The 26706-nt window shown below is 36.5% G+C and overlaps 1 protein-coding gene across 5 annotated transcripts in view; it reads left to right on the forward strand.

Moving 5' to 3' along the window:
* NSUN3 (NOP2/Sun RNA methyltransferase 3) overlaps positions 1-20977 on the forward strand; it is a 67074-nt gene extending 46097 nt beyond the window's left edge. For 2 of the 5 annotated variants that reach the window (XM_045850731.1, XM_045850733.1), the window contains exon 6: positions 18033-20237. In XM_045850731.1, coding sequence (XP_045706687.1) covers positions 18033-18303 — 271 coding nt within the window. In that variant the 3' untranslated portion in view covers positions 18304-20237. Of the gene's footprint in view, positions 1-18032; positions 20238-20754 lie in introns of those variants that run through there. The other 3 variants (XM_045850732.1, XM_045850735.1, XM_045850736.1) reach the window with 3 other exon arrangements.
* Positions 20978-26706: the final 5729 nt, after the last annotated feature.

The following is a 26706-nucleotide window of genomic DNA, read 5'->3' on the forward strand; positions in this document are numbered from 1 at the left end:
TGTGGGCCCATGAGATGCCAGGCATACCAGTGGCTTAGACCCCACATGGATATAAGCTCACTCCAGGAGGCAGAGTCCCACTCTGGGATGTGTGCTTCCCAGGACCCCAGCATCTGGGACACCATGATCCAGTATAGCACAGCACACCATTCTGGGACAGCTACATGGAAGTTGAGAGCAGCACACCTCAAATCCTGAATGAGAGAGCTTCTACGAGAAGATGGCGACTCTGAAACCCCCAAGTGTACATGCCGGAGAGGATGGAGATCTGTTTGCATGACTGGCTTAAGGATAGATAAGAAAGAAAATGGGGAACTTCTATGCATGATTTTGGCTTGTAGCCTTTTGGAAATCAAGGGGAGTTCTGAGTCTTGGGGGAAAGAAAGGCTTAGAGCAGGAGTGCTGTCAGCACCACTGTCCCAATGTTGGAACCCTGTTAATAAAAATCTGTTTCCTTCAACACAAATCATTGGGTCATGTGGAATCAAGGTGCCAGATGGCTGAAACCCAGTTTGCATGGTTACAAAATGTATTGACATAAAGTTGTGTACAGTATCTCCTTGTTATCTTTTCAACATATGCAGGATTTAAAATGATGCCCTTGTTTGTTACTTTTTGTTCATCAGTCTTGCCTGAGGATCTTTTCCAGATCCAACATTTATCTTTATTCATCCTTTTAATTGTAAGTTTGTTTTCTGTATCCAAACATATATAGGAATTTTCTGGCTTTTCTATTATTTTTATTTTTGTGATCACAGAACAGGTGCAATATTATATCAGCCATCTGAAATTTATGTTGACTTGCTTCATAACTCCATATTAGGTTTTATAGGTATATCTATAAAAGTTTTTTATAGATATTTTATTTGTGATTGAGAAGAGTGCGAGTTTTACATTTATTAATACAGTATTCTATATATGTTTATTGGGTAACATTTGTTAATTTTGTTATTCAAATCCCCCATAATGTTACAAAAAAACAAATAACAGCTGATTTCTAGTCAGTTATTGAAAAAAGTACATTAAAATCTTCAAGTATGATTTGGATTTATACATTTTGCTTTGTAGTTGTGTCAATTTTTGATATATATATTTTCAGCTCATGTTATTAGAAACATAAGTTTTGCTTTGTTAGTGATTTTTGTACTATCTCCAGTACCCTTGGGTCCACCTTATTTTGGCTCTGAAAAAATAGAGCTCTGTTTTCTCTACTTAGTCTTGAACCTAGACAGTTCTGCTTCTGTATGTTTTAATTGTCATTCAAGTTGTAAAATATTGGTAATAATTAGATTTTTAATCATTTTTTTCTGAAAAACCTCTAATGATTTTAAACAAAATGAAAATCTTCCATCAGAAAGGTTTTCTTGGGACTTGGCCTTACGTGCTTTCCTTTCTTTTATAACCTGCAGGAGTCAAATTACTTTTATAACCTGCAGGAGGATTTGAATAACAAAATTAACAAATGTTACCCAATAAACATATATAGAATACTGTATTAATAAATGTAAAACTCACATTCTTCTCAATAACAAATTAAATATCTATAAAAAACTGACCTATTATGGAGTTACATTTTTAAATAAGAAACAGCTGTTGTTTTTCTCCACAGAATTATTTAAGACAGTGGTATTTATACTTTGCTTTGTAAAGAGCAGGAGCCATTTTGAGGGAAGAAAGGATGACCAGAAAGCTTCTTAGTTCACCACACCAAATCCAACCAGAGGTTTTTTAACTTTATGTGATTAAGCTTGTAGGAGTTCACTTGAGGAAAGTTTTTTCTTCTTACTAAAAAAAGTTGGAGAAAACTTTTAAAAATCATTTAAATCAGTGGTAAGTTATCTCTTCATTTATAAGCATATTTTCTACAGGACAAAAGTCAATTCTGGTGGTTTTCTTGAAAGCTTTTTAGTTCTTTTTCTTTGTATGAGTGAAGAGGCTATATTTGATAGTAGATCAAAGATCCTATTTTAAGTTTAGATCTAATTTGTCTTTTGTTACTCTTTTTTAATTTAAGCAGCACAAAACTGGATTCCTTGGGTTTAACCTCAGCAGAGTTTTTAGTCTCTCCTATATCCATCTTAATGAGGTAATTAATTATTGAGATGTATTGAACTAGATATCTGCAAGTAGAAACTGATAAGAAATACCTTAAGACTTGACACTTATAATCTGTTTCAGGAGTATCTTAGAGTCATTACTCTGCTCTCCCGGTACTATATAAAAATATCCCTTCTCAAGGTAAAAACTTACTACTAATGGAAAGAAGATAATTATCAGCATTTTGTTTGTTTCTTAGGTAAACAAAGGAATAGCTTCTGGGTATGGTATCTCTGAAAATTGCAAACTGGGTCATGTTTCCTTATCTTAAATTTATAGAACTTTTTTGATAATAAACAGTTTGATACCTAGAAATTTGATTGCTTTCTGTGAGCACAGTAAAGAGCACTGGGATATAGCACTGGGTCGCTATTAATATCAACCCAGAAATCTCTGTGTTTTTGATGCTTATAGTACCTGAAACTTAACTTTAAATCTGCATTTATTTGATAGATTATACATAAGCTTCTATTTTTCACCCCAATGTTTCCTTTGGTTTTAGTACATAATAGTGGTAGGAATTTATTTGCTTTCTTGCCCAGACTGCTATTTATCAGCAGAAACAGTAACTGATACAAATATATCAAGTGAGCGAAATGATGAGAAATAGGCAGTGGAAAAATGAAAGAAATGAGAACTGCTGAAAAGGAACAAAAATGGAAAAATTGCAAATGAATATAGAAACCAACAATGTAACATAGAAAAAAAATATGGATTGGTAAGGAAAAGTAAATGAAAAAAAATCCCTGAAATGCTGAGAGGAAAAAAGACATGAAATGGAGAGGAATAAACATTTTGAGTGGGGTCAGGCAAAAAAAATAAATAAATAAAGATAAAGGCTTTGTGGAGCTCATAACAGTTGGTTAAAGGTGTGGTTTTACCGTTTGTTAAATTATCTTGTAGTAATTAAAATATATCCATTGGTACATCAAATTAGGCTAATAATTTTTAAAAGACTAGATTAATTTTTTTTTCCTTTTAAATCAGATTGATTGCCCCCACACTAACCTCCTTCGTTAGATTTCCCTTATGTCTCCAGAAAAGCAGTATTGCGGGGGTAACTTTTGTTTTTAAATGTTTGATGGAATTTTTGTTATCTAAAAAGTGTTCTGGTACCAGTTCCAGTGTAGTGGTAGGGAGTTCCCCATACACCACCAAGCAATTTCCTGCAACACCAGCTGGGTGTCCTACAGTTTAACTATCTATCTAGAGATAGTGTCTGATCCTATAGGTTAAGGAATCAATCCACCCCACCACCCCACTTCAGATCCAGTTGCAAATTCAGGTTGTCACCTGTGTTTCAGAAGTTCCCAGCACCCCTCCTTGGGTTTGCTTAATTTGCTACAGCAGCTCACAGGGCTCAGGAAAAGTTTACCTACAATTACAAGCCTATTAAAGGGTATGATAAAGGATACAGATAACATCCAATGGAAGAGATACATAGGGCAAGGTACATGAGAAGGGGCACAGAGCTTCTTTGCCCTCTCTGGGCATGTTGCTCTCTCAGCACCACCACGTACGTATTTCGCCAACCCATAGACAATTGATTAAATTATTGGCCATCCACATTTTTATAGTTTCATTACATGGGTATGATTGATTAAATCATTGGCGATTAGCATTTGATTCAACCTCCAGACGCTCTCCCTTCCCCAGAGGTCAAGGGATTGATTTGAAAGTCCTCTAGTCCTGTGGTTGGTTCCCCTGGCAGCCAGCCCCCAACCATAGGTGCAGTCCCAGAGTCACCTTGTTAGCACCACTAAAGACAACTTTTGTGGCTCTTATCATTTAAGAAATCCCAAGATTTTAGGAGCTGTGATCTGAAAAAGGGGTGAAAACCAAATATATATTTCTTACTATAAAGCACAATATCACAGTACCATATATCTCATTTTAAAAATAGTGGTCAGCCCTGGCTGGTGTGACTCAGTGGACTGAGTGCTGGCCTATGAACCAAAGGGTCACCGGTTTGATTTCCAATTAGGGCACATGCCTGGGTTGTGGGGCAGGTCCCCAGTTGGGGCATGCAAAAGGCAACCACATATTGATGTTTCTCTCCCTCTCTTTTTCCCTCCCTTCTCCTCTCTCTAGAAATAAATAAATAAAATCTTTAAAAGAAAAGTGGTGGTCATGGTTTTCCATAGAGTCAAGTTCATTTTCTAAAGTTACCAAATTTTTCAATCCAATCAGTAATGAGACCATAATGGCTAGGAAATAAACTTCATCATGAGATTATTTTACTTTTTCTAGCAAGGGAAAATAAAGACCTTCTTTCTTATTTTTATAAGTTGTTGACAAAAGTTTTCTTTTTTCCAAATAAAGCCTCTGGTCTTTATCATTTTTATTCTATAATTAAGAGTTGTAAGTTGTGTGAGTTGTTCCCTATTCAGGATTTTTGAGTGTTAATTTCTAGGTATATCCTTTGTTTTACACTGAAAAGTTCTCTGCCTGACCTGCCTCTTAATTAAAGTAGTACTCATTCATATAGTTGTTAATAAGTGCATTTTGAGGACATTCTTTCCAGTTGTTATATATAAAAAATACAAAATGGATATAATATAAACCCTGTTTTCAAGGAGCTAAAAATTAATTGCTTGAGAAAAACAGAAAAGGGAAGAATTCTATGGGAATCAGTGAAGGTTTCAGAGACTATGTGAGCTTTGAAGTGGATCTAGAATGATGAAGAAGAAAAGTTTGCATGGTCAAAAGTAAACAAAATAATTTTGTAAGCATTACAGCTTGTTAAGCATCAAGAAAGATGAAGCAAAAAGTGAATTTTAACTCCTTGACTTGATAGTTACACAACAGTGTCTGTTTTACTCTACAAAGGGCAGAAGTATTGCTCACTGTCAGGGATTGGTCAGAGAGAAATCCCTGCAAATGATGTAAGCAATTTCTTATAGGAATTAGAACTTAAATGTGGGAGCTGGTTAAGCAGTCTGTAGAATTGTTTATAATTAAATCCCTACTTCTTGGGTGGAGCTCGAAGTTAGCAGAGCCAGTGGCCAGCACAAGAGGTGGGAGGGAAGAAAGTCACACTGGAACCAAAAAGTAGGAGGAGGAACCATGTCTATTGTGGGGACTAAAAAAAAATATATGAGGCCTGTCCAGTAAGTATCCAGCCATGCACTATGAAAAATAAAGACATTTATTGAAGAACATAGAGGACATAAGAAACATAGGACAATGACCCCTTAGCCCCTTTCAAAGTAGGCACCTTGGCACTTCACACAGTTCTCCCAGCATCTCTTTCAAAATCCTTTGTTGGAATCGCCATCACCTGCCATGTTATATTTTCCTGAATCTCATCAGCAGTCTTAAATCTCTTCCCTCTCAAAAGTGATTTTAGTTTTGGAAAAGCCAGAAGTCACAGGGTGCCAAATCTGGGCTGTAGGAGGGCTGAGTCACCTGGGTGATTTGATGTTTCACCAAAAACTCTGCACGAGACATGATGCATGAGTGGGTGTGTTGTGATGAAGCTGCCAGTCACCAGTTGCCCACAGTTGTGGGTGTTTTCATTATACTGCATCTCTCAACCAATGAATAACTTGAGATAGCACTCCTTTTTAATGGTTTGGCTTGGAGGGGTGTACTCATGATGGACAATGCACTTTCCCAATCAAAAAACATAGTTTATATGGTCTTGCAGGAACTTTGCCATACCTTCTTTGGGCCTGGAAAACCAGGCAACTTCCATTGGATGACTGGCTTCATTTCCAGATCATAGCTGTAGACCCACCATTTATCTCTGGTTCTGACAATGAGGAAATCTGGTTCATTGATAGTGGTTTGAATCAAGTCATCAGCAACTGTAGCATGATATTCTTCTGCTCTGGTAGCAGAAGCCATGGAATGAACTTTACCACAACACATTTCATGCCAAGATCTTGCATCACAATCTTGGACAGTAATTTTTGGAATCCCCAGATAAGCTTCTAGTTGCACTGTCAGTCTGTGATCTTTGTTCATTGCAGCCTGTACATGTTCAACATTCTGAGGTGTTCTGCTTATTGCAGGCCTTCCAGAACATGGATCACTTTCAACAGATTCTCAACCATTTTTGAAGCATTTGTGCCACACTTTTATTTGTGCTGCACTCGTTGCATTGTCCCTGAAAGCCTTTTGTATCATCTGAATAGTTTCTGGGGAGGAATGTTCAAGCTTAACGTAAAATTTGATGCAAATTCGTTGCTCTGTTCACTCAGTCATTTTAATTGTGACAGCTGCACAGTACACATGCTCACTCAACAGCGTCTGCCGCCCCCACTGACTAGTACAGTGAAGCCATCATTGTTCACACATGTGTATTATAGTCCACTCTTCATGGCTGCCAGGTTACATCAATGTCATGCAAACCATTCTTATTAACAGTGGCTGGACTTTTTCTGGGCAGACCTCCTATATGTTAATACTTTTTGTGTGTAAGACATTTTTGGACAAAGGAGAAAGGTCAAGAGCAGGGTATGAGATATTATAAGTGATAATGGATGATTTACAGGAAGTAGAAGAGCAGAAAAATTCATAGCAAGAAAATTCTTGCTAGGCAACTCAGAAACAATGGGACATGAGGTATCTATCTAACAGGCTTGGAGTCTTCCTGTAAGGGTGACGTTTCTTAAGGTTATTATGCCAGGTCTCCCTTCCCAAAGCAGGTTTTCTCTCTCTGAGTCTCTGGGGCAGGAAAGGGGAGAAGGTCAAAGGTTCTTTGTTTATTAAGAAACAGCTTAAAATCAATATCCCAAAAAGGCAGCTTTAAGGTGGCAAAACTTTGGTCCCTGCACTGTCACCAGAACCTGCATAGGTTAGTCTCTTTACCACCGATAAGACTTTAATGACCTGAGTGATCTGCAGAAGCCTAGGGCATTTTGTCATAGACCTGCATAGGGCCCTGTTACAGGATTCAGAGAAGTTGAGGGAAGATCCTGTGGTTGCTGGAGGAGCTGTCCCCATTCCACCCACAAGTTGAGCCAGTGGATCTGTAACAACATGGGTACACCATGCTGCATGTTTGTTTCAAGGAATTTTTTTAAGATTTATTTATTTATTTTTAGAGAGGGAAGGGAGGGAGAAAGAAAGAGAGAGAGAAACATCAATGTGCTGTTGCTGGGGGGCCGTGGCCTACATCCCAGGCATGTGCCCTGGCTGGGAATCAAACCTGGGATACTTTGGTTTGCAGCCCATGATCAATCCACTGGGCTACACCAGCCAGGCGTTTTCAAGGAATTTTGACATACAGGCTTGTGTAACCCACAACCCCATCCAGTGAATATAGAATATTTTCATCACCCCAGATTCCTAGTGCTCCTTCAGAATCCATTCACACCACTCATCAGAGGCAGCCACTGTTCTGATTTCTTTTACTATAGATTAACTTTGTCCATTCTCTAACTACATAAAATGTAATCAGACATGTACTTTTTTTTTTAGTATGGGACTTTTCCCTCAGTATAATATATTTTAAGCTTATTCCCATTGTGTGTATCAAAAGTTTGTTTCATTTTATTAGGTGAGGTATGAAAGCAACATCTTTGCTATTGGACTGAATCCTGTTGCCCACACAAGAACATTTATTCAGAAGTGCTTGAGTGAGGCTTCAGGCCACTGCCTTATCTCAGTAAGAGCGGGCTCTTCAGGGATACCTTTTTTATCACTACTTCACTTTGGGGCACAGAATCTGTTGACTTTTCCAACCCTTCAAGGCCCAAATTATGACTTTTAGATTCACAGGCAGAGAGCCTTCCTTAGCAGAGTTGTATTCCTTTCATCTCTGCTTCCAAATTCTCAAGATCTTTATTGAGCCTTCTCTCCTTAACACATACTAATATTTTGAGATTTTCTTCTAATCATCCTAGTGTTATCTAAGTTTTGTTTAGCATGTGATCTGTCTTTTGAGATTATAAACTGTGATTTTATTAAGTGTTTTTCAATGGCATAATAAGGATTACTGGCTGGGTTAGGGTTCTCCAGAGAAACAGAATCCAAAGGGTGAGTTTTGTGTGTGTGTGTGTGTGTTTGTGTATAAAGGGATTTTTTTAAAGGAATTGATTCACATGGTTTTGAAGGCTGACAAGTTCAAAATCTGCAGGATGGGTGAGCAGCCTGGAGATCCAGAAAAGATCAGATGTTGTGGGTCAAGGCCGAAAGCTATCTGCTGACCAAATTCTGTCCTGTTCAAAGAAGGTCAGTCTTTTGTTCTTTTCAGGCCTTCAGCTGACTGGATCAGGTCTACTAGCTTGTAGAGGGCAGTTTGCTTTCCTCAAAGTCCACCAATTTAAATGTCAATTATAGCTGAAAATATCCTCACAGAAACATCCAGAATAATGTTTAATCAAATATCTGGGCACAGTGGCACAGCCAGGTTGACACACAAAATTGTAATCACAGGCTTTCTAGCCTGTAGTGTTTGTTAAGTAAAAGTCTGAGTAGGCTTTCCAAGGTCCTGGCAATCAGTTGATTGTCAGACTCCACAACCATCAAGGATTGAGGCCCCATCTATCTTCCACCTCATGGTCCAGGGTTGCTATGCCAGCTCTTGCTATTTAATCTGAATTTCAACTTGTAGGAAGGAGCGAAAAATCGTAACTCAACATTACTTTCACTCACATCTCATGAATATGACTTAGTCATATTACTACCTTTAGTGAAAGGCAGTTTAGGAAATTAGCCTTATCTGTCCCCAATTAAAATCCCATTACTACTGAAGAAAATGAGGACAGCTATTGAGGAACAATTAGAAGTATTGGGTTGGCCAAAAAGTATGTATTTTTTTTCCTGTAAGATAAAAGACACATTTTTTATCTTCAACAACAACTTTATTGGTTTGGATATTTTGAGTATGTCAACTATCTCCCACATGGTATAATGGTGATTATTCTCAATTAATGTCTTGATTTGATCACTATCAACTTCAATTGGTCTACCCGACTGTGGAGCATCATCCAGTGAGAAATCTCCAGCACAAAACTTTGCAAACCACTTTCGACAAATTCAATCAGTCACGACATCTTCTCCGTACACTGCACAAATCTTCTTTTGCATATTAGTTGTGTTTTCACCTTTCTTGAAATAATAAAGCATAAAATACTGAAAGTGTTGAACATTTTCTTCCATCTTCAATATTAAAATGGCTACACAAAAATTCACTAGTTTTGATTTTTTTTTAAAAGACATGCTGATATGACAGTGTCACAATACAATCTAAAAATTGTTTTGAATGAAGTTTCAAAACAACTAAGCACTACTAGAGTCATCTTATGGAAAAAAACAAATGAATTATTTTGTCAACCCAATATTTGTCACAAGTTGGAAATCACCTGATCAGAGAACAGCGGGGGATGCAGAGAAAATTAACAAGAAAATCCTTTCACAAGAAAACCAATTTGATGAGGGGGTGGGCTGGAATGGGAGTAAAAGGCAGAAAACTGTACTTGAACAACAATTAAAATAAAAAAACAATTTGAAAGATTTTACAGTGGTCAAGAAGTAGATGACAAAGGCCTTAAATAAGTGAATGGGAAAGGAATAGAGACATGGTCAGGTTTGCAGGGTATTTTCAGTGGAGAGTTAGTATAACTTGGTGATTGATTGGCTCTAGGGGGGGAAGGAGAAGAACGTGTCAAGGATAACTGGCTAAGAGCACACGCTTGCAGCTCTAGTGTTAGGATTTAGATCCTATTTTGGACATTTACTACCTTTACTAACTGAGTGGACTTGTTCAAGTTGCTTAACTCTCTTACTTTGGTTTGCTTATCTACAAAGTGAAAATGATAATTCATGTTTCAAAACTTAATGGAAAGATTGAAATGTTTGAAATGACATGTAAGACCTCTAACATTAGCAAAAGAGAAAGCAAGGATAAAGTTCTTCTGGGGAAGACTGATATTTAAGGGATGGGAGGAATTGGGAAGGTACAGAAGGAGGCCAGAAGAGAACTTCAGCAAAGTGGGAGATGAACACAAAGACTCACATCCAGGAGGCCAAAGTGATACAAAGTGTTTTGAAGTTGAGGGTGAATGACAAGATCTAATAGTAGAGTAAGATGAGGGCTGCAAAATAAGACTTTCAATTTAAACTGGTTATGTACTCATTTTGTCAACAAACTTCTGAGGAAAACATTTTAATCTACCTTTTAGAGTTGTGGAAACAAAATTTGGGTAAATGAATTACCATGTTATTTGGAATAATTACCAAGTTACTCCAAATTATTTGGAATTTTAATGAAATCACTAGCTTTGAATTTCTAATGAGTTATTTGTTAAAATTTTTTAAAACTGATTTAGATGTCAGTCTGTGATGAAGAGGTTCAAAATATGTCTCAGTGTGAGGTATTTGCTTTCATTTATTTTATCGTAAATTCTGTGCAATAGCACTTTAATAGGTGAAGGCTGTATGCTCTGTAAAAGAAGCAGGTAGCCAAAACTCTCAGGTCATATTTTCAGACCTGTTACATCTTAGTTTTTTGTGTGTTAAATGTGTTTAAAAGCAGTTATTCTTTACCTTCAGTAAGTATTTAGGACAGTTGGGACGATAAAATGTATGCATGTGGCATTCTCTGTTTTACTGCCCCAGATTCCATACTTATTTTAGCAGTGGTAATATTTGCTTCAGGGCATGTAGCACTGGTGAAGCTTGTGGTCCCTGAAAAGCTTCAGCTTGTGGCACTCTTTGTGCTGCATTAATTGGCTGTGTAACTTCAGTTAAGTCACCAAGTCTTTGTGACTCTCCTTTTGATAAATTGGTCAGACTATTTACCCTGTGCACCCCATAAAGTTTTATTAAGGCTCTGTGTGTGGAGGCTTAAGCTCTCTTTAAATTAAGCATCAAATAAACATCAGGTAATATGATTAATTAGGCTCATCACTTGTCCTTCACTCGTTAACATAGGATCAGCATCTCATTTCATTCCTGGACCAAATCCACATTCCCATCGATTCAGAAATATAATATTCCATTACCTTTTATTCTGTTAAAAAAATAAGAATCCCTTTTGGAGGAATATGTACTGTGTGTGTAGTGTCCTTTGGAAGCATATTGCCTTTTCAGTTTTGGATTTAGTTAAAATTGTCATTTGAGCAGTAAGATACAAAGACTGCCAGCAGCTTTCATACATTTCTTTCATGGTATTAATTATATAACTGTTTTCTACATAAGTTGTAAGTGACCCTATAAAGTAATCTTATATAGAATCTTGGAGATATTAATTGAATATTATTTGGTACAGGGAACCGATTGCAGAATCGATGGTCCTATAATTTTAAATTTTTTAAATTACTACAATCTTACTTGGTTTTAAAAAAATGTTTAATGCCTGGCTGGTGTAGCTTAGTGGATTGAGCGCAGGCCTGTGAACCAAAGCATCGCCGGTTTGATTCCCAGTTAGGGCACATGCCTGGGTTGCAGGCCATATCCCCACTATGGGGTGTGCTAGAGGCAACCACACATTGATGTTTCACTCCCTCTCTTTCTCCCTCCCTTCCCCATCTCTCTAAAAATAAGTAAATAAAATCTTTAAAAAAACCCAAACAGTTAATGCTAAGGTTTCTAAAATGAGGGGGACAGACTGACTTGCTAGTATTGTGGCAATACAGGATCTTTAAATCTATTTCTCTTGATTTCTTCCCCATATTTACACCAGAAAGAATGATAGCTGTTGCCTTGATGCTTTAATAGTAGTGAAAGGGACAGGAAGAAAGGTAAGGAATAAATATATTAATCATGGTAATGTTTAGCTGTAATCTTAATCTTAATTCAAGGGTATATACATCTATGATTGCTTCTGCCTCTCAAATTGCAGGAGAGACAGTGATTGTAACTTGAAACATGTTATAAGGAAGACATAGAAAGAAGTTAGGTATTTCCTGATGTTGAATCATGAGGAATAATGAAAAGGGGGAAAATTACTTTCTGCTTTGGACAAAAGATGGCACTATTGCTGTGCTGATTGTTTCCTTCTGCAATTTGGACTCAGTCTTTTTAAATGAAAAAAATAGTTAAATTTAGTGATATAATTAATACTGACCCTTCCAGCTGAATGCCAAATTTCTAATCAAGGACCTCAAGAATAGAACAGAAAAGTGGAATTTATATTTTAAAAATGTGTTAGGTTGTTTTAATAGCTATTTATAAAAATAACATTCTCTGAGATTCAGAAATTTGCCATAGAAACAACAGGACACCCTCCTACATCATGTTTTCAATTATCGTTAAGTTTGAAATTCCCTCCCTTTGGGACTTTGACAGCTGTCGGGGCTCCAAGATGTTTTAGTTTTTAGTTTGTTTAGTTTTTCAAGGTCATGGAGCTTACTCTTTCATTAAAATAATACTTTTTTTTCTTCAAGATGTTAAAATTGGGTAATTATTTTTCTTTTATTTTCCTGAGTCATCACACTTTACTAATAGTTGGAAAGCTACATAGACTAGTCTGGAAATATAAAAGTGGTCTCTCTTCTTGTGCCGGGAAAGCAATACTTTCTCTTCTTGTTTCTAAGCCAGTATCTTAAATGACTCTTGGGACTTGATTTTCTATTTTTCTCTAAGCAGATCTTTCAGGGATGGAGAAATTCAATGAAAGGCACTGAACAAAATGACAGAATGAACTCCTGAGAAAGTGGCTTTGTTATTGATTGTACAGAGTGTTCTTTTAAAAATAACAAACATACGAATTAAAACACCCTTTTTGCCAGGGGCATGTGGGGTAGTGCTAAGGAAGCCTTGGTGTGTTGATAGAACATAAAAACAATCCCGTTTTCCTTCTTTCTTTGTATTAGAATAAGGAAACACTGATGGACTTCTTCACATAGACTGCAGATTCGCCTTTCGGATGCTTTTTAAGTTAGTGTTTAAGTGGTTTACTTTTAAAAAGTAATTAAATTAAGCTTTCATCAAATAACGATGGGACTAATTCTTCATGTCGATACAGTACAGAAGATATTTACAACTCATTTGAATCTAAAATACAAGTACAAAATATTATTCAAAACCTTGGAGGCCAGATGTGTTTCAGAATTCCATCTTTGTGTTTGGATTTATTTATTTTATCCTCGACCAAGGACATGCTTATTAATTTAGAAAGAGGGGAAGGGAGAAAGAGAGGGAGAGAAACATCGCTGCAAGAGAGAAACATCAGTTGCCTCGTATGTGCCCCAACTGGAGACTAAACCCACAACCTAGGCACATGCCCTCGACCTTTTGTCTTATAGGGTGATGCTCCAACCAACTGATCCACACTGGCCAGGGCTTTTTGTGTTTTTTAAAAGGTAATATACATACTTGGTAAATCACCTCACCCAGTAGTATTTGGGGTAGCACCCTGTAGTCAAACAGTATGTGTTCAGAAAAACATATGAATAAGTTATACCACAGGGGTTAAGTATTGACCATGAATAGCTTTATATCAATTTAGGTCAGATTTTGAGGCCAAATGAATCTTCCTCAAACTTAAGGAAAAACTGTAAGTTGTAGAGCTTTTTGGGTTTCACAGTAGTCTTATAAGACATAGTAGACCTAAAGTACCATTTAGGTACACTCTGAACTGCCAAAAATCAATAAGTTTTCTGTTTGTAAATAGGGAAATTTTAACTTAACATTATATTCCATTTAATAGCTTTATTTTTTAGAATATGTTTTGATATGTTTTTAGCTGCTTTATTAACTAAGTGGTTCAAACACAGAATGTATTTCAGCCTATTCCATAATACACTGAAAGACAATTAAAGATTTGGAGAATTTTGTCCAGCCAACCTCTGCCATAAAGCAGTAGGGTATCTGGCATACATTCTGTGGCCAAAAAGCCATTATTCTTTCTCTGCTAGGAGTACTTTGGGTAAAATCATTTCCCATTCTATTTTATGCTCTATTATAATCAGGGTCAGCTTTATTTCCTACAACAGTGTTGTGAGATAGAATCTTACTTCAAGAAGAGCTAAGCTTAATCAGCACTTAGATAGGAGGCTTCTGAAGGGAATATATATGTTTCAGGAAAATGATAGAAGGATCTTACTATGTGCCAAGTCTGCTTCCTTTAGAAATACTTCCGTAGCTCTACATTATAGTTGGACATTGTGTATTGAATAATTATACAAAACCAAAAATAATGTCTACTAGTTCTCATTTCAGTTCAAAGTATTAGGTTTGCCTTGTACCTAATCTGATCAAAATAATTCTTTTGCTTTATCTGCTGTAGTTACTCATAACATCTTTCTCTGCCCTGTACTGGTATGATTAGAACGCTCTGTGAACCTGTTTTTTAGCATCAGTTACAGTTCAGTGGTAGAGAATGCTTGTCAGTCAAAATACAATTTGATTTTTGAGTAATTTCATACAACCTAGTGCTGTAGCACAGGTAAACAATAACTCATTACTCAGGGTCTTGTTAAGCCATAAAAGAAGTCAAAAGACAGCTAATTTGGAGATTAGCAGAGTATATCATGCCAAAATGGATGCTGCTTAGTTGTATGGTTTTCCTTCATCTTATTTTTTTCAAAATAAATAATTTTGCCCTGGCCAGGTGGTGCAGTGGTTGGAGTGTCATGCTTTATACCAAAAGGTTGCGGGTCCAATCCCCAGTCAGCACATATGGGAAGCAACCAATTGACGCTTCTCTTTTGCATCAGTGTTTCTTTTTGTCTCTCCCATCCTCTCTCTAAAATCAATAAACATATCCTCAGGTGAGGAAAAAAAAGAATAACTTTGCATAGCACAGAAATTTTCATAAGCATAGAAAACCTTTTGCCTTCTGTTAGAACCCAGCTCCAGCAAGTCTTGTTTTTCTTTTCTAATCCTGCCTTATCTTTCCATATGGTCATTACCACGATTTTTCCGGTATTAGGTGCTACTCAAGTCTTTCTAACTTCTAAGTGTTTTTTTTCATCCTCCAGAATTTAAAATTTCTTACTAGGCTTGTTAAGAACTACTAAGCAGTATCTTTCTTGAGTTCTTACCATTTTTCACCTGAAACAATACAACCTTTCTCACACCTTACTGTCTGTCTTGCAAATACATATATAGTCCTTTTATGATTTGAATGAAACCTATAATAATACTTATTATATTCTGATGGACTGTTTTAAAACTTGTGAAGTGTTATGGAAGCAGATGATTTATCCTAGGCCAGATGATTTATCCTAGGCCACTGTAGTGGCCAGAGTACTGTACATTTATGTTCATATATTTTAAGCATGTGCTAATTTTCCTTTAGTATATTGTAAAATATATAATAAATTTATCTTTTGATTTTTAATGGAATATCAGTACCAGAAGTATTGTTTTTTAAATCATTGAACTAATTTGATTATAGAGTTGTTAAATATTCCAGCCTTAATTAAAATTGAGCACCTAGAGCCATTTTTGTATCAAAAGCAAAGAAACTCTTATATGCATTGGTAAATGCTAATATAGAAATAGAGTTATACTTTCTCCAAAACCAGTAGTAAACTCAAATATTGGACTGGTTCAGTTTATGAGAAAAACTGCCTTTTATGGCATAAAATAATGTTTAGCATAGAAAGGTCTTGGCTTTATGAACCCTGGGAGTGAGGTTTGTTTTTTTTTTTTTCTTTCTCTCATTGCCTGTTTTCCCTGATCTTTAAATACAAATGATGGCATTTTTAAAATCTCCCACTACTACAAGCCAAAGGATAGAAATGGTACTTAAAGAACAGTCATCAGCAGCAAAACAGCAACAAACCATTTGACAGGAATCCCTAACATTTTGCCCTAGGATGTTGAGATTAATCCAGTTTGTAATAAAGCCTTTTTAAACAATTTCCTTGTTTAGAAATTAATGAGACCAGTTAAGTTATACCAACCTAATTTTAGAAAGATAAGTTATGAACGTTGTAATGAAAAAAAGCAGAAGAATCAGCCAGCATCTGCAACATTGTAGAAATTAATTTAAATTTGCATCAAGTGAGAAACATACTGTTTGTAAATGATAAGGCTTCTATGTACTTTTGTATAACTGTAATGAGAAAGGATTATACTTACTTGACTAGGCATTGGCTTGGCTAATCGTAGAACTAGGACCAAATGCTACAACTTTACAGATAATCTGCGTATATTCCTTGCACAGTAATCTAACTTTTTAAAAGAAAATATTTTATCCATTACTGTAGTCAGTAGAAAATGATCCAAAATGAGTACAGTTGTAACATACGGTTTTAGCAAAATCTACCGATGCCTTAGTATATCATTATTAAACAAATAAAAAAATACCATCACCGAGTATGCATTTGTTTCTTATTGCTGCTATAACAAATTACCACAATCTTATTCTTCTAGAAGTCATAGCTTTAAAATCAAGGTGCTAGCAGAGCTACAGTTACTTCAGGAAGCTCTAGGGGAGTGCATTAGGCTGAGTGCTTGTGCCCCCTACACCTACCCCCAGGCCCAAAATTTATATGTGGAACTCCTAATTCCAAAGGTGATGGTATTGGGTAATGGAGATTTCAGGGGTGATTAGGTTATGAGGGTGGAGCCCTCATGAGTGGGATTAGTGCCCTTAATAAAAAAGACTACAGTGAGCTCCCTCTCCCTTTTGCCATGTGAGGGCACAGTGACCATCTGTGAACCTAGAAGCAGGTCTTCATCAGATGCCAAACCTGCCAGTGCCTTGATCTTGGACTTCCCAGTCTCCAGAACTGTGAGAAATACGTGCTTACATGGTTTAAATCACCCAGTCTGTGGCATGTTTGTTATAGCAGCCCGAAATAATTTCCTTACCTTTTCCACCTTCTGGAAACAGCTCACATTCCTTGGCCTTTGGCCAGCAAACCTGTCATTCCAGCCTTAGCATCAGTGATTATCTTTCTTTCTCTGATTCTCCTGCTTCCCTTTTCCACTTGTAAGGATCTTTGTAATTACATTAGGCCCACACAGATAATCCAGAATGATCTTTCCATCTCAAGAGCCTTCATTTAATCACATCTGCAAATAACTGTTTGCTATGTAGATCTTTATTTATAGACCTCTGTTACTGGTATGTGCTCTTGTTATTTAAATATAAATGGGAGACATGGGGCTGACTGTACTCTTAAACCCAGTAAAGGTTCTGGAACATGATTTATTTTTTCATGTATTTGAGGTATTGATTAGTAATTGCTCTGAAGTTTTACCACAGCAGCTGGACTAAAACTTTTCTAGCTTTATGTTTCAGTGGATGACCTTGCTTCCCACTCCACTCTTCTTATCAAGCCTGTTTATCCTGAACCTTCATTTACCTTAAAACAGCCTGGTTCCATGTTCATGCTCCCATCCTGTTTCCCATGAAGAACAGAACCCCATCTTTTCAAAGGCTAACTTCTGCATCTGCACTCTGAAGCCTGAGACGGCTCCTCTGCTGCAACTGCATTTGTAAATATGTATAGGTCTTCTCTTCAAAAACAAACACACACACACACACAAATAAACCTTTCTTCCTATAAACTACACTTTCATCTGGTGAAGTCTTAATTTCTTTTCTAATTTCTTCCTTCTTTTAAATACAGACATTCTCTGAGTGTCTGCCTATAGTCCACTTTTTTTAGGAATAAGTGGGAAATCCTACTTATTCACATGACTTCAACTATGCCTGTGCCCTAACCCCTCTCCTGAAGTCCAGCTGGTCCACTCCACCTGCCCATGCTTACCACTCAGTGTAGTCAGAGACAAGCCTATTATTTCATATTCTACCCTGATCCTACTGTCCTCAAAAGAACAAAACAGCAAATCAGTCAAATATACTGTCTGTCTTTCCCATGTTCATTGATTTGATTACCATTTTCCTAGCCATGCACAGGTACATTAAAATGAAACAGTTGTAAGGCAAGAAAACATCCAAAGTTATTGCAGTCTGAGTCAGCATAAGTTGTTTCATGAATGTAAGTTTCCTTGACCTCAGACCCCCTAGTTTGCTTTTCACGTACCTAACCAATCTAACGTGTTTTCCTGATTACATGCAGGTCTGCGATTAAGGCATTACGCCCTGGAGGGTTACTTGTGTACTCTACATGCACGCTTTCCAAGGCAGAAAATCAAGATGTGATCTGTGAAATTTTAAATTCCTACAGTAATATCATGCCTGTGGACATTAAAGAAATGGCAAGGACTTGTTCCCAAGACTTCACATTTGCTCCCACCGGCCAGGAATGTGGACTCTTGGTGATTCCAGAAAAGGGCAAAGCCTGGGGCCCAATGTATGTAGCCAAATTGAAAAAATCATGGACTCTCTGAAATTAGTGATGTGAATTTTATAAACTATGTCAATGTATTATTACTTATTTTTCTAGTCTCTCTACATGTTAATATTTAAATAATTATGGAGTTGCTATCTCTGGGTCTGTTTTGGAATCCTATTTAGTTAATTCTCTGGCATCTCAGAGATTAGGCTTGAGAATTTTCCAGGTGTATATTTTTCTAGAAATGTATCTATAACCATGATTTAAGGTGGTACAGATGGTGTTTGTATAATAAATCTGCTGTCTTTTACTTGGCATTTTGTAGTTAAATTAGTCTACCTGCTTTTATGCACAGAATGTCTAGAAATACATTCTATCCGTGATGTTGGTACTTTGAACCTTTAAAAATGCACATTTGCTGGCCCTCTTATAATTTTTCTCCTTATAAAAACATAGATTCTTCAAGAGTTTTCCTCCACCTTTTTCTGTAAGAAATGATTGGTATTCTGAGACTAACTTCTTAAGCAGCACTATTTCTGGTTCTAGCAAAAAAGTTTCTTATTTGCTAAGTTGTTTTTTGTTAAGGACCACCTTCTGTTTACTGCAAAGATCAGTGACTCTTACAACACCAGCTTTATTTCTCTACTTTTTTGCATTCACAACGACAAACCGAAAGGGTAAATTATGCCGAAAGGCCATTAGAACAGCAGATTCACATGCACATGTTTGAATGTCGACATTCAGCTTGTAGAATAATGGAGTCTATCCAGCAGACTATAAAGCAAGTACTTGAAACAAAACCGAATGATTAATAACTGCAATAACTGAACTATTTTTGGAGAGTTTTGTTACATAATTGCAGTTATAATGAGCATTACAGAATCTGATTATCTTATAGTTGCAATCTGGAGGGGCTTTTTATTTCACTCAGCTATGAAATGTTATATGAGAGTGTGATGTCACATATTAATGTACAAGAGGGAGCTGCCTAATGAGAGTGGATTATGCTATTACCAAAACCCAATACATTTACTAAGTGGCTCTCCCTCTTTACATACATCCTGGGAATACTGCACACATTTCTGTATATGTACTTGGGGTTTTAGTTTCAGGTTTGGATCATGTGTTTTCTCTAGAAATCGCTTTACTTAGAGTCCAAACATACTTTTCCAGCTATTAAGAAAAAGTATGTAGCATACTTCAAAAGATTATATCTATTTGGAAATTAGCTTTTTTTTAAAAAATAAACTCTGTATAAAATTCTGCTGAAGCTGAATCCTTTTGAATTATTATGCTCTGTATACTTAAACTAGAACTATTTGCTCATTAACTTTTTTGTTTGTTTTGCAAGCATGTGTAACTGGGTTCCTGTAATTGGGAAGTCCTAGGAAGAAGTTTAGTTTTATACCTCTATTCCATTAACCATTTTTTCTTTGTATTTAATCAATATGTTTAAAGAAAAGTAGGATCTCTTAGACTCAATAAGATATACCAGGTTAATGTAAAAGACTAATGACAATGGAAAAAATATTTGTGTGTGTGTTTATTGTTTTTTTTTATTTGAAATCCTGGCTTTAGATATTATAGGTTTAAAAAGTGCATTCATTCTGAGTAGGTTAATTACAAAGCAAATTTTTATAGTGCATTTTGTTGAATGTCATCATTTTCCCAACATATTGCCATGAAGCCTATTCTGAGTACTCAGTGTGCCATTGGATTAGACCTTCCTTTGATTACTGAAAAAGTGCAACTATATATATATGAATACTTAGTATATGAATATTTGTGTATATATGTTTACATTATTAATAGTTATAATGAAGCAACTGTTATGTAGCATTAAATATTTGGTTACATTACTTATATGTTATCCTTTTTGATCTTTTAAACATCTTCAGGACTGAATATTTTAATCACCTTTTGTGAATGAGAAAATCCAAGCTTAGTGCTATTTGTAGCTTGCTGAGGTTATAATGGGTGGATCCAAGAACTAGCTTCAGCCCTGGCTGGTATGGTCAGTGGATTGAGTGCCAGCCCATGAACCAAAAAGTTGATGGTTCGATTCTTAGTCAAGGCACATGCCTGGGTTGTGGCCCAGGTTCCCAGTTGGGGGCATGCAAAAGGCAACCAATCATTGTATCTCTCACACATTGATGTTTCTCTCTCTTTCTCCCTCCCTTACCATCTCTTTAGAGATAAATAAAATCTTTAAAAAAAAAAAAACAAAACAAAAATAGCTTCAAAGGCCAGGCCCTTCTCCCTGCACTGTGCTGTCTCACAGGATATAGGTTATAGGAACCCTCAAGATTATAACTGGCTTTACCTTTATTCTCCCTTGCTCAGTTTTCTAATGGAGTTTCCTATTCCAGGGACATCCAGGGTTAGTCAATATTTGGGGTAAAAAACCTTTGAAATGTTTCAGGGTGTGTTCTAAAGAATTATTTCTTGTGATTGTCATACCCAGAAATATCCCAGTGAGGTATTCTGTGCCTGCCTTTTTTTGCAGATGCTGAACTGAAGAATAAAAATTTGGAGTAGCCTTGCAGCATCAACTGAAAAGCAAAGAATAATGGATATTACTTTCTGTGGTATTGAGTTACTTTCAAAATAGCTTTATAAAAATTCAGTTTTTTTTCTTTTTACCAACACATTTACTTCTTTATGCCACCAGCACACTGAATAGCCACTACTTTCAGAAATAGACTATGAATAAATGTAATCCATTTAAATGGTTTGTATTGAATTTTTAAAGCATCAGATATTATCTGTGGTTTGAAATCAAGGCAGCCTACAGTTCTTTATTCAATTACATATATCCATATAGCCTTATCCTCAACATTGCATGTTACCCCTAAGCAGTATTGTGAAAAATATCCTTTTATACAATGTGAGTAGGCAAAAAATAATAGAGACCAGAATTTTTGCTACATGACTAAATGAAGTAATCACAAATCTAATAAGCCCTTATCCAACTAGGTTTTATCTTGGGAGATGAGCATCAGATAATCTGCATAGGCTAATACACAACTTATCTGGAATACAAAGAGAAAATTGGAACAAATAGCAACTATTTTATTAGGTACCAGGAAGTCCTTTGATGCAATGAGTGGGCTATTTGTATTATGTGTGTGCTAGGTAAACTTGGCTTTGGGGACAAATATAACAGCACAATTTATTTTCAACCCATTTATATGGTTCAAATCAGTGGTTTATAGTCTCCCTTTGCTTGCTTATTGCTGCATCGTGCAGGGAAGTAAGGATGATGCCCATTACTGATGCTACTCTCAGGCTGACAATGGAGCTATAGGTCCTGTGGGTATCTGAAGGATATTCGAATGAAAGTTCATAAGGTAACTAATATCTGCTGATAATGTACTACTTGTTCTGAAAGCCCTAATAGCACCTGTCCTGAAAACATTAAAAAGAATGTCATAATTTGAAATGGCTTCTGGCTGCAAAGTCTGGGAGTGAATCAAATAAAATTTTTACAAATTAATTAATTTTCATATTCTGGGAGTAAACACAGAGTAAATCCAAAAAAGGAATTGCTGGATTATATAGTAATTATATTTTTAATTTTTTAAAGAAACTTCATACTGTTTTCCATAGTGGCTGCACCAGTTTACACCTGAAATTTATATTTATTAGCCAGTTACCTCAAAATTTAATAAAAACAAAGAAATACTATGTTGATAGAATAGTTTCTGTTATTGTACTTACTATGTGACATTTAAAATAAAATGGAAAAGAATTGATTTGGGATTCTCATTAGGAAATGCTTAAACAATAGATTAAAAAATATTTAAATTAGCCTGTAATTCAGTGCTAAGTTTTTTAAAAAATAGATTTGACTAAATTTAGGGAGAAAGAAAGCCTAGTAAAATTTACCTGTTTAATTAACTCAATCAAATATTAACTCCATACCTTTCTGTAACTTCATAAATGAAGGAAGTCATTTCCTCAGTCATGTGAGACCATATAGTCACGTTGAAATTGCAAAAGCATATGCTACCTTAGGAAAAGGACTGTTTGCCTCACTGGAAGCTATATGATGGAATATGTCATGACTCAATTAAACTTGCTATGGCTTGTCAGAAAGAATTTTCTGCTGTGTATTGCTGTGGAAGAGCCTATTACACACAAATAACTATACAACCTAACTGAATCAACGGAGTCTAAAAACGTATAGCCTATTGAAAAATAAGAAATAAGACTATGATACCCAGCTATTTCCTAGTTCTTAAAAAGAAGTAGGAGCAAAATTGTAGATATTAACAAGAATGAACAAAATTAAGAGATTAGCATTCGCAACAGGAGAAAAGAGGGACTGGGCTTGTTTCAGTTTATAATTATTAAGTGAGAGAGAGATTCCTCATTTACTCGCCTAAACAAGGTGTTAACAGTCTTTCCAAATGGTGGACCTTTCTCCCCTTCTTGTATCACAGTAATCATGGGCATAGAGTTGGAGGAATGAGAGGACCTAGAACTTGTGCTGATTCATGAATTGTTAGCAGGGAAGGATTACTGTCAGTTTGTAGCTCATAGCTGCCAACTATTAAGGAAAGTGGGACATGATGGTGGCAACTAGCCTGGTGCTACTGGAAATTGTTTTATGTGATGTGTGGTATTTTTAGCCATGAATAGCCATAGCTAGCCAACATAACTAGCTATGCCACATTACCACATTGATAGACATCCCTCTTGATCATAAAAAAAGACTTAAGTGTCTTAGATTATAACAAGTGTGTTTAATAAATTCAACACACATACACAGCCTAGCTATGCTCTTCAATAAAAATGATTGCTTTTTTCATATATTCTAGTATAGATCATCTTTGTTAAATTTTCCTTATGAAGCTATCGCTATGCCCATAAATGCATTATTTTTAGTGATCTAGTTAACCTGATCACATAGAGTTAACTAACTCAGCAGCTTATTTTCTGTCCCACAGTATTGAATTGACTGAGGCAACCTGATACAGTTTCAGAACAGGTGATTTTTTGAACCAAGGGAATGATTCAGAAGAGCTTTAAGTTCGGAAGAGGATCTGGAACATCACTCTGGGGTAGGATTTAGACTGAGTCAGTCAAACATGTTTCGGAAATGAAGGACACTATGATACGCCTGAAGAGTTTAGGATACATAGGAAGCATATTACAACTCCCAACAAAGTTTATGTGTTCATCTATCTGGTCATACCTCCTATATTCACCGAGGATGTTAGTATCTAGCTCATATCTTCTCCATTGCAAAAATTGCTGGCAGGTGGAGACAGTTGGAGGCAGACCTTGGGGTTCCTAAGGACTTTTGCTGTCCTTCCCCTGGGCCTGGTGCTGGGTAGAAGTGAGCCTCAGTGTCCAGCTTGATCCTTCCTGTACACACCCAGGCCCAGCAGAGGCAGCCATAAATATGAATTGCTCTGTAGCTCCAAACACATTTCCCAGGGCCGGTCACAGGCAGCATCTTACATTGCAGTGCACCAGAGTCCCTCCAAAGAGACCCCAGAACAAACACACCCAATGGCCAGCTTCAGACAACATCAGAGGAGGATGCAATTAGCTTCATAAGCAACACATCCAAAGGAAGATCTCAGCAGACACGAGACCCTGTTGAGGTGAATTCTGCTTCATGTGGTCAGCAACTGCACAGCAGACCATACTCTGTGGTCAGGTTTGATACTCAACGGTCAGCCAGCCTGAGGGTTGACCCCATGCATGAACAGCAAGACTCAATTACAACAGGAGGGCCCACATAACCCACACAAAAGACATCCTGGAGAACCTAGCTCAGGTGATCAAGGAGGCTGTGCCACTGCTTCCCACAGGACACCTACTACATAAGGCCACCCAACCAAGATTGGGAGTCACAACAAATCTATCTAATACATAGAAGCAAACATAGGAGGAAGCCAAAAATGAGATAGAAACATCCCCCAAATGAAAGAACAGGAGTTTCCAGAAAAAAGAGCTAAATGAAATGGAGGTAAACAATTTTTCAGATATTGAGTGAAAAAAAAATGGTTATAAGGATGCTCAAGGAACTAGTAAGAGCAACAACATGAAAAAGGACATAGAAACCACAAAAAAGAACCAGTCAGAAATGAAGAATACAATATCTGAAATGAAGATTACACTGAAAGGAATAAACAGGTTGGGTAAAGCCATGGATCAGATCAGTGACTTGAAAGACAAAGTAGAAGAAAACACATAAACACAAGCAAAAATGAAAAAAAGAATTAAAAAAATGAGAATAGTTTAAGGCATCTTTGGGAAAACATGAAGTGTAACAGTACCTGCACCTTAGTGCTACCAAAAGGAGAATAGAGAGAGCAAGGGATTGAGAACCTATTTGAAGAAATAATAGGTGAAAGTATTCCTAACTCAGCGAAGGTAAAGGACACGCAAGTCTAGGAAGCACAGAGCATCCCAAACAAGATGAAAACAAAGAGGCCCACAACAACGCATCATGATTAAAACAGCAAAGGTTAACAACAAACAATCTTGAAAGCAACAAGAGAAAGACATTTACCTGCAAGGGAGGTCCCATAGGATTGTCAGCTGATTTCTCAACAGAAACATTCAGGTTAGAAGGGATTGGCATGAAATATTTAAAGTGATGAAAAACAAGAACATTCAACCAAGACCACTTTACCCAGCAAAGCTATCATTTAACATTAAAGGAGAAATAAAGAACTTCCCAGACACACAAAAAAAGCTAAAAAAGTTTATTACTACCAACCCAGTATTACAAGAAATGTTAAAGAGTCTTCTTTAAGAAAAAGAAGAAAAGAGAATATTCTCTCAGTCAATTCTTTTAACATAATTAGAAGAATATAGTGACAATAAATATATACCTTTTAATAATAACTTTAAATGTAAATGACTTAAATGTTCCAATCAAAAGACACAGGGTAGCTGAATGGAAAAGAAAACAAGACCCATATATAAGCTGTCTATGAGAGACCCACCTCATTATAAGACACACACAGACTGAAAGTAAAAGGATGGAAAAGGGTATCATGCAAATGGAAACAAACACACACACAAAAGCTAGGAGACCAGTACTTAGACAAAATAGACTTTTAAACAAAAACTATAATAAAATATAAAAAAGGACACTACATAATGATAGAGGGATCAAATCAGCAAGAGGATAAAATCCTTGTAAACATTTATACATTCAACATAGATATACCTACATATTAAAAGCAAATCTTGATGGGCATAAAGGGAGAGATTGACAGTAATGTAGTCATAGGGGGTTTTAACACCCCATTGACATTAGCGGGAAGATCTTTGAGATGAAATCAGCAAGGAAATAGCAGCCTTAAATGGCACTCTTGAGAAACAAGTACAAAATTAGAGGCACTGATATCAAACTATACTACAAGGCCATAGAAATCAAAACAGCACAGTGCTGGCATAATAAAACCAATGTAGATCAATGGACAGAATAGAGAGTGTAAAGGACCCAGAAATAAACCCACACCTTTATCATCAATTATTATTTGACAAGACAGGATCATACAATGGGGTAAAGTTAGTTTATTCAATAAATGATGTTGGGAAAATTGGACAGATACATGCAAAAAAGTAAAACTAGACCACCTTTTTACACCACACCCAAGAATAAACTCAAAATGGGTTAAAGTCATGCCGTGACTGGGTAGCTAAATTGGTTTGGGTGTTGTCCCAACACACCAAGCTTTAAGGTTTGATCTCCAGTCAGGGCACATGTAAGAAGCAACCAGTGAATGCATAAATGGATAGAACAGCAAATCGACATCTCTCTCTCTTGAGCTCTCTCTCTCCTCCCCTACTCCTCAAACATTAAATTTTAAAAAATGGATTACAATCTTAAATGTTAGTCTTGAAACCATAAAACTCCTAGAAGAAAATATAGGCAGTAAAGTCCCAGACATTAAAAAAAATTATTTAGTTTTTAGAGAGGGAGAGAAACACTTATGTGTGAGAGAAACATTTATCAATTGTCTCTTACATGCCCCCAACTGGGGACCTGGCCCATAACCCTAGCATGTTCCCTGACTGGGAATCAATCCAGTGACCTTTCAGTTCCCAGGCCAGCACTCAATCCACTGAGCTACACCAGCTAGGGCTCAGATATTTTTATACCAACATTTTTTATGATAGTTCTCCTCTGGCAAAGCAACAAAATAATAAATAAGTGGGGTCACATAAAACTAAAGCGTTTTTGCACAGCAAAGGAAACCATCAACAAAATGAAAAGACAACCCACTGAATGGAAAAACACATTTGCCAATGATACATCTGATAAGGGATTAATGTACAAAATTTGTAAAGAACTATACAACTGAACACCAAGAAAATGAACAATTTAATTTAAAAATGGGCAAAGGACCTGAATGGACACTTCTCCAAAGAGGGTACACAGGTGGCCAAAGACATATGAAAAGATGCTCAATGTCACTAATCATCA

Source organism: Phyllostomus hastatus, unplaced genomic scaffold, assembly GCF_019186645.2.
Source record: "Phyllostomus hastatus isolate PE091 unplaced genomic scaffold, TTU_PhHast_1.1 phas_contig_86, whole genome shotgun sequence".
Taxonomy (NCBI): domain Eukaryota; kingdom Metazoa; phylum Chordata; class Mammalia; order Chiroptera; family Phyllostomidae; genus Phyllostomus; species Phyllostomus hastatus.